At 53.2% G+C, this 8,909-nt stretch overlaps 1 protein-coding gene across 2 annotated transcripts; it reads left to right on the top strand.

Annotated features, from left to right (window-relative positions):
- The first annotated feature begins 630 nt into the window (after positions 1–630).
- Positions 631–7,750, top strand: ATP1B4 (ATPase Na+/K+ transporting family member beta 4). Of its 2 annotated transcripts, none has more exons than XM_042876395.1 (9): positions 631–713; positions 841–893; positions 2,274–2,436; positions 3,638–3,766; positions 4,195–4,299; positions 4,641–4,837; positions 5,448–5,504; positions 5,887–5,982; positions 6,546–7,750. In XM_042876395.1, the coding sequence occupies exons 1-9, from the start codon at positions 710–712 to the stop codon at positions 6,705–6,707; spliced, it is 966 nt and encodes a 321-aa protein (XP_042732329.1). In that variant the 5' UTR covers positions 631–709; the 3' UTR covers positions 6,708–7,750. The 2 variants fall into 2 exon arrangements, with proteins under 2 accessions (XP_042732329.1, XP_042732330.1); XM_042876396.1 differs by lacking the exon at positions 631–713 and adding an exon at positions 733–751.
- Positions 7,751–8,909: the final 1,159 nt, after the last annotated feature.

Raw genomic sequence — 8,909 nt, 5'->3', positions numbered from 1 at the left:
TCCTCCAGAGCTGTGTGGAGTGCTGCTGGGCTGGTGGCTCCCATGTGCCATCTGAACGCTGCTCGAGCTCCTCTGGGTCCTCTGGCAGAGCCATGTGGGTCTGGCCCTATGGAAGGGATGTGCTCAAGCCCCTCATCCCCGCTTCCTCTCACCAACCCCATTGCTCCCAGCACACTGATTCTGCACAGCGGTGGGACCCCAGAGCTGTATCCCCAGTGCAGGTGTTTGCACCCCATAGTTCATTGACAAGGGAAATTTTGACCTCCCCCTCAGCCTGGTGCAGGAAGCCGAGGCTGCGCTCCTGGGTGCAACGGGATAAATATCACCCTGCCCTTCTGCTGCCCCTCTCTGCCCCAGGGGGGGGGTTTGTAGACGTGAAGCAGGATCCCACAGTGACTGACAGGCACATGTGCAGATGCAGAGCCCTAGTGATGTCGGTGTTTGTGAACAGACACCCCTCTCCTTGCAGTGCCCGCATTCTCTTGTTGGATGTTTGCCGCTGCTGGAGGCCCTCCAGTAGTACAGTACGGCTGCAAAGGGCACCAGGTGGCAAGGCCTTGCACTGAGGGTGGGATTCTGTTGCGTTGAGCTCACCCCTCTTATGAAAGCAAGTTATTTTTTGATCTGCTCTGAGCACCAAAGTCTTCTGGGCAAGCGAGCCAAAGCAGTGCGGTTCGCCGGCTGCAGCAGGCAGGGGTCTCCTGGCCTCATGGGTCAGCTGGAGCCAGTGGCGGGGCTGGGGGCTGCAGAGGGGAGTGGGGGCCCCGTGGTGGGCACGAAGTTGCTGGGCTCAGCCCTGCGCTCCTGCAGTGCTAACAGTTGTGTTTGTCTGCATTTCAGAGCCGGGGATGGAGATGACTGCTGCCTCTGAGGGAGGCACCCGCCAGGGGCTGGTGAGTATTGGGGGCTGCAGCTGCAGCTCATTTCACGGTGGGGAAAGGGGCAGCTCTGCTTTTGGAAATTCTGCTCAGTGCTTCTGCAGAGCACCAGCACTGTGCCCTGGGCAGGGGGGAGAGGCAGTGAGGCTGGTGGAGCTGCAGCACAGAGCTGACTTCACCCATAACGGCTCTGAGCAGCTCCTTGTGTCTGCCCATCAGACCCTGCATGCTGCCCACCCTCAGCACCTGCAGCAGGGATGGCCTGACCAGCAGCCCTGGCCCCCTCTGCTTGCTGCCAAGCCAGCAGGAAGGGACTTTGACTGGGTGCTGGATCTGCAGCACTGAGCCCTGTGTTCCCCGTGCCAAAACTCTTTCATTTAACGAGGAGGAGAGTGGGAGAAGGGAGAACACTTTTTTCCTTTTCCTTTTCCTCCTCCTCCTCCTCTTCATCACTTGTCCCTGCAGGTGTCCTGGCAGCTGCCTGCAGAGCACACCAATGTCTCTCCCTGTTTTTCACTACTTTGCACTGTCTGTGTATATGAGCAGAGTTCAGTCCCCTCCATTCAGAGGCATTTCTGAGCCAGAGTTTCTGCTGAGCTGTTGGCTGTATCCTCAGACAACCAGCAGGGTATAAATACATTGCTGGGGCAACAGGTGCCCACGGCCAGCAGGTTTCCATGGCCTTGAGCACAAACACAGTGCCAGTGCTAGTGCAGCTGCTGCAGGGCCGCACTCGCAGCGAGCTTATGGAAATGGGCACGGCCAGAGCCAGCCAGCAGCACTGAGCCCTGTGCTACCGCATGGGAAGATGACAGACTGCAGCCAGGTTCTGTTTTGTGTGCCTTCCATCTGGTGTCCTAATGCAGCATCCAACCTTGGAACAAAGACCGCTCACCCGAGGCTGGACAGCTTTGGGAAGAAACACATCCCACTGCCCAAACAGTGCTCCGGGGTCACATTGAGCCCTGGGCTGCAAGCAGTGTCTGCACCCTGCCAAGAGAAATAAAGTGCATGTTCTCTTAAACAATGCCGCCTGGTGTCGTCTGCAGTAACATGGAAAACATGGGCTTGCAATAAGAGATGGTGTAGACATGTGGGAACAGCCCCCGCTTTCCCCGCTTGCAGGCTGTCCTGTGGCTGTGTCAAAAAGACAAAGCTCTTACATGTGGGGACAGGAGGGTGGCAGTGGGGTGATGTTGTGCCATGGGAAAATGAACGCTGGGATCTCAGTGAGCCTCAGTCAGAACAGCCCAAAACTGCCTCTCCTTAACTCAGGAGTGATGATGGGAAAATGGAAATTTGAAACATTTCCAGCTATTAAGTGTTTTTGCATTTACTTTTGGCCAATGAGATGCTCAGGCTGCCTGTGGGGGCTGTGCTCTGTAACTCTTCCAGGAAAATAAGCATGAAGAGAAAGTGCAGGATCCCGACAGAGGGAAGGCAGAGACCAAGGCAGAGATGGGGAACAAAACATGGGCAGACCTGGCCGGGGAGATGAAGACTTTCCTGTGGAACCCAGAGGAGAGAACCTGCATGGGGAGAACAGCCAAGAGCTGGGGTAGGTCCTTGTTTGAGCCCCATTTTCAGCAGCCGTTGCATTTTCTGCTTCACAGTGGATGCACTTTCCTTGGAATGTCCTTTCTAGCTCTGACCACTGCTCCGTTCGAACTGCTAGGGCTGCACATTTGATGGGAACAATAAAGCCAGTGAGTGGGGGGTGTGAGGATGAGCAGGAAATCACCCTTGGTCTGGATAAAAGTATTCATCCGGAACGCATAAACAAAGACTTCAGGCTGCCCAGAGTGTGCCCTGGAAAGGTGTGAAGAGTCCAAGGGAGCACAGGGCCCGGCCCTGCTGCAGCCACCACCTGGCTCCTGCCACTGTAAGATGCCTGGGAAAGGCCCATCCCTCTTCCCGTCCCATCCCCATCTTGGTCCCCATCTTGGTCTCCCTCCCCTTTCTGTTACTCAGGCACTGCACGGTGCCTGCAGCAGAGCATCGTGTTGGGGCAGGATGTGGCCCCAGGAGCAGTGCTGCATTACAGGCATGGGGAGGGCACAGTGAGCTGCTGGTATGTCTCCCAGTGCCCCACGGCTGGGCTCACATACTTAAACAGCCCTGGAGGGCCTGGGAGATCACTGAGATCATTAGATTTAACAGAGAACAGAGCTGTATTTCACTCTCTGCTGTCACAGTTGGTGAGGTGGATGTTGAGCAGCCTAGGGTGCCACGTCCCGGCCATCAGAGCTCGGTGCCCTGGTGGCAGCCCCGTCCACCCAGCGCAGCCCGCAGCAGGACGCAGGCCTGTAGCGGTTCCCAGCCCCGTGTTTGCACACAGCTGCGTTCCCAGGACTCCTCCTGCGCCGATGTCACGTTTCTCCTGGGAAATGTTTGGGTTAGGCTTTGCTTCGCTCGAAGCTGGAGGGTGTTATTCATAGGCTGTGGCCTCCTGAGACATCCTCGGCCGTCAGCCTGGCCCAGAGGAAAACAAACCCTGGATTGTGGACGTCAGGGCTGAGGCAGCCCGCGTTGTGGTGGGAGCACCTCTGTGCCCGACCCAGCTCTGGGAGGGCTGTGCCACAAACTGCCCCATACCCAGGACCTAGGTAGCACTATGTCCGTTTGGCAGCCCGAAGTCCCAGGGTCGTGTTGAATGGGCTGACAGCTCCCTGCCATGGGCTTGGTGCTCTGGAGCAGCTGTGCATCCCCGCAGGGTGCGCTCTGGTTGCACTGACAGCTGTGTGCCCTCTGCTCCACAGGCCTGATCTTACTGTTCTACTTCATCTTCTACATGTGCCTGGCGGGGATGTTTGCCTTCTGCATGTACGTGATGCTGCTCACCCTGAGTCCCTACACTCCCACCTACCGGGACCGTGTGTCTCCACCAGGTACAGCCCCAGTGCCCCGCTGCCACATGGGGCAAGTGTGATGGAGGGGCTGGGGAGGCAGGAGTAAACAGTATTTCATTTGCTGTCAATTTATACCTCAGATCTTCAAAGTGCGAGTCAAGAGTAACTTTATGTAGTATTATTTGAAGGAGTGAGTATGCAGTAATGTTCTAAATCTCCTTTCCCCATGGCAGAAGCAGCATTTTCCCTGGGTTCTCATGTTGGTGGGAAGCATGCAAGACCTAGCCTTGCTCTGGCTGGGAGCATAGGGGGCCCTTGGCTGCCCTGTGCTGTGAGTGGTGGCGGAGGAGGAGGAGGATGGCTGTCTGGGAGCTGGGGCCTGACCTAACCACAGTGCGCCTGGTCCTGCACTGCCCAGGCCCATGGCCGGCCTTGCCCCACTCTAACAGCACCTGTCTCACTCCCAGGAGTAATGATCAGACCGTACCTGAACGGCTTTACTATTGCCTTCAACGTCTCCAAGCCCAGCACGTGGCGGCCGTATGTGGACAGCATGCACCAGTTCCTAGCAGGTGGGCAGGGGGCTGCAGTGAGGGCAAACTGTGTGGCATAGCACACAGGATGCAGCATGGGGCCAGGGCTGAGCTAACATGTGGGGATGGGGTGATGATGAGCCAACTCTGGGGCTGGGCAGGGTAACAGCCGCCCCAGCCCCTGCGCAGAGGGATCCTCACAGGGAGATCAGCTGTGGGTGTCTCACAGCTCCTGCCTGGATGGGAGGCTTTGGGAGCCTTGGGAGCCGCAGCTGGGAAACCATCCTATTCCATGCCTATTCCTGAGTGTGATCCTTGGCATCTGGATACACTCAGAACATGGGTCTGAGCAGGTCTTAACGAGTCTTGCTCCCCACCAGCTTACGATGACAAAGTTCAAGAGGAGAAGAACATTGAGTGTGTCCCAGGACAGTACTTCATCCAAGGGGGCAACGACAGTGAGGAGAAGAAGGCCTGCCAGTTCAAGCGCTCACTGCTGCAGAACTGCTCAGGGATTGAGGATCCGACGTTTGGCTTCTCTAAGGGACAGCCCTGCATCCTGCTGAAGATGAACCGGGTACAGAAATTCTGGTTGTCCTTGTTCCTCCCTTCAGTGTACCCCAGCGGACAGGCTAAAAACAGCGCAGAGCCCAAAACTCGGCCTCTTCCCAGGTCCATGGAATAGGGAATGAGAAATCCAAACCTGCTTGTACCTGCCAGAAAGTATTACAGTGAAGCACTACAAAACTGGGTGGGTTTGATTTGATGAAGGGCTGGGATCTCTCAGGATGTGTGCCACACTCCTCTCAGGGAGGAACCGAGCTTTAATGCTGCACCCCAAGCTGTCTTTTTATAATGGGTATTTTCGTAGAACCAAATTCATTTGCAGTTTTCTAATGCCAGGACAGCTCAGTGTGTACTGTTGGCAAAACAAACACAAAGGGGAGCAAGCTGTGCACAGCGAGGTGGCTGTATCCCAGCAGGGATGCTCCCAACACACTGCTCTGCCCCTCCAGCCAGGCACCCACCCAGTGCTCAGCCTCAGGCAAGTGGCACAGTGCAGGGCTGTGAGACACTGCGCTCCTCCTGAGCATTGCGGCCAGCAAGAGCAAGAGCCCTCGGAAGGAAGGCAGCGCACACGTGGCACTGCACTACATACAGCTGTGATGTCTTTTTTGTTTCTGCAGATCATAGGCTACCGTCCTGGCGCTGGGGTCCCTGTGAACGTGGACTGCAAAGTGCAGGTACTGCTGTGCCTGTGCCCTTACTTCAGCCGTCTGTGCCCCTCAGACCCCCTCCCATCATCCCACAGTCAGGAATTAGGAACAGCTGCATCCCTCTACAGCCCCCACCCCGAGAGTGCTCTGCAAGCAGCACAGGGGGAAGGAGCAGCTCCCACACAGTGCATCTGGTCCATACCCTTCTTGCAGTAGTGAAATAGCCAGACAGAGAGCAGCAAGCAGCACTCTGCAACCTTTGCCTGTGCCCTCCGAGCACAGGTTTCTCTGCTTGTTACAGCAGGGATGGGGAGCTGCAGGAGACAGGGGCTAAAGTTCCTTCACTTCCCTGCAAGGGGAGTGCATTTTGTGTCCCACACACCGTGCCTTTGTTTTGTTTCAATCCCAGAAAGGCAATGAGAGCGATCTGAGGTCAGTGGACTTCTACCCTGGAAATGGCACATTTGACCTCATGTATTACCCCTACTACGGCAAGCTCACGCACGTAAGTAAGGACACAGATGCCCCAGCAGCTGTTACCTCTCCTGGGAAAGGAGTGGGCACAGAGGTGTGTTTCTGGCTATTTTGGGCAGGTGCAGGAGGGAGGCTGCAGGCACTGGGATTGCAGCACTCTATTTCCATCCCTGGCAAACCAGAGGAAACCCTCAGGGACACCCCTTCCCCCTTCCAGCAGCGGGGATGGTCACATTCAGCTCCCGCAGCACCAGAACAGGCTTTGTTAGGGCCCCAGAGCTCCCAACAGCAGGGTGCTGGGGCAGGGTGTGCTGGGGTGGCGTGGAGGGAAAGTCCCCCAGAACCTTCAGTGGCAGCTGTGCCAAAACCCCTGCAAGGCGGGCAGCTGGCAGAGGGCAGCTGAACAGCAGCAACTGTTCCTGACAGCAACAGCCTGCACTGCTGGGGGTTTTCTTTGGTGCTTGAAGTGATGATGGGCATAGGAAAAAGCACTGAGCTTCCCCACAGCGGTGAAGCACTCAAGGTATTCACCAAACACAACGGAGCCTTGCCTGCTTTTCTGCTCTGGAGAGAACGCATCTTTCTCTTTTTCAGGTCAACTACACGTCCCCCCTGGTGGCCATGCACTTCACAGACGTGAAGAGGAATAGTTTGGTCCACATTCAGTGCAAGCTGAACGGGAAAGGGATCATCAATGATGTTAACAGCGACCGCTTCCTGGGCCGGATCATCTTCACACTCAGCATCGGAAAGTAGCCAGTAAACACAAGGCATGAGCTTAAGTCAGTCAGAGGCTTTTCCTTTTTAAAACATAAAGACAGCTTTTTTTTTTTTTTTTTTTTTTTTTTTTTTCCTTTTTTCCTTTTTTCTCCCACTAGGAAAAGAGACATGTGGAAATTTTTGTTAACTTATTTTTTTTTTTAATAGTTAGGAAACAAATGAGATGCGACAGCATCTTTCAGCATCTGATAAATCATGATTGGTAAATATTAAAAGTTACACTTTGGGCAGAGGATTTGCAAAAGCATTTCAGTTTTTATTAGAAGAACTCTGGTACCTGAACACTGTTCCCATAAGATCTCTTACATGTGACCTCTGTTTTAATCTTTACAATAGTTTTAGGTGCAATTCTCAGGCAACAGCTAACGAGATGGTGGTTTATCAGTACTATTCCTGTTCAAATACCAAACACCAAACATTCTGGACGATGCTTGCGATGACAGTTAACAAGATATAATGGCAAACCTCAAAGTGCCACTGGACTGCTGGCAACAGCAGCACCCTGCCTGCAGCTCAGCCCGCCCGGCCCATACAGGGTGCTGCAGCAAAGGCTGCTTGGCCCCATCCCCAACTCCTGGACCATCAGTGCAGCTGTGCCAGCCCTGAGAGGCCTCAACAAGGCTTCCTCGGTGTTAACGATGATCACGTTGATTGCTATCTTTGTTCCCTAGGACAGCAAGGCACAGCGGTGATTTCAGCATCTAGGCAAACACTGTTTCTACAGGCACTCACTTTAGTTTTGATTATTTGGAAAATGAGATCTTTTATTATACTGGCCTTCATATTTAACATACAGAGGGCGTATTTCTCCTCTCAGTTACAATCAGGACAGGACACCTTAGGACCATGCACTTAGGAAAGCACACTTAGTAAAACTACTGACTGAACGAGAGCATTGTGGTATGTTTGCCCTACATCCTCGTCCAGATACTTAATCTGCCATCACTGCTGATCTATATAAGTCTCTAAGAAGCCCTTTTTTGTATTTATTAAAAATAAAGTGACTACCGTCTAATTAACTCTATGGTATCATTCTTAAAACCCGAGCGGGATTTGTGACTTCAGCCCCTTCTCTGCTCACAGGGGACCAACCTTCACAGCTGCAAGTACAGCGAGCAGTGAATCCTGAGCTCCAGTAAGTTCCCAGAACCACAGAGCTTGGAAGCTCAGTGCAGAGAAGTCTCATGCTATGGTATCACAGCCGACCATCCAGCAACAGCTGTTTCTTAAAAACCATCAAAAATATTAACCAGAGAATAGCTTCTGCTGACAGACACTGCAGTGGTGCTGCTTTTGGCATCAGAAATAAATTACAGCCATAGGTATCACTGGGAGGTTTGTTAAAGCACTCTTCCTTCTGTTGGATCCCAAAGGGAAACATCCCCCATTGCTTCAGGCCAACCCACAGGGCTGCTGAGGAGCCCTGGGAAATGCACGCCTGCTTATGCTAAAGCAAAACTGCACCACCATCAGAGTTCAGCTTGTTCTCCATACACGTTCTGCACTCACAGGTCCATTCCAACACCTGGAGAATTGTATACGTCATTCTTCATGCTACAGCCTTAAAGTGCCGGCTCCGTTTCTGACCTCTACTGAAGTCCAGATCAGTCCTTTCTACACACATATATATGTATAAAATGCTTGTACATCCAGGAAATCGCCGTATTTTAGCAAAATAATGCAGCAAGTGATGCTGAAGTGGTGAGAGACAGTTTGGTCTACAACCTGGGCACAGAGCTGCAGCTGGAATGCACTTGCTGCAGCAGAGCAGAGGGGCTCATCCCTGGTAACTCCAGGCAGCTCCAAGAGCCACCTCTGTCTGACCAACACACACCAGTGGGAGCAAAGCAGCACTCAGTCACAGACCACGAGCTTCTCTTTTAGTACAGTTCTGGTATGGAACACAGAACTGGAAAAAGAGAACAGGAAAAGCAGCTTTGCACAAGTCAGGTGCTCTTTTCCTTTACAAGTCACTTTCTTTACCGTAGAGTTTCTGCTTCACGCTCACCATTTCTCATACCAGAGATCTTGTGCTCTTACCCTGTTCAAAATTTTGTTTGGGAGAGTAATAATTAGGAGGTTAAAGCCAAATTAATCCTATAAATAAATTCCTAGACTGCAGCTTTTCAGCGATCCCCTTTTTGCCAGTGGAACTGCAAGGATCTCGGCACAACGCGC

The sequence above is a fragment of the Lagopus leucura genome, unplaced genomic scaffold (assembly GCF_019238085.1).
Source record: "Lagopus leucura isolate 7727_CA_CO unplaced genomic scaffold, USGS_WTPT01 Super-Scaffold_100016, whole genome shotgun sequence".
Taxonomy (NCBI): Eukaryota; Metazoa; Chordata; class Aves; order Galliformes; family Phasianidae; genus Lagopus; species Lagopus leucura.
This window is presented reverse-complemented; position numbering and strand designations above follow the sequence as displayed.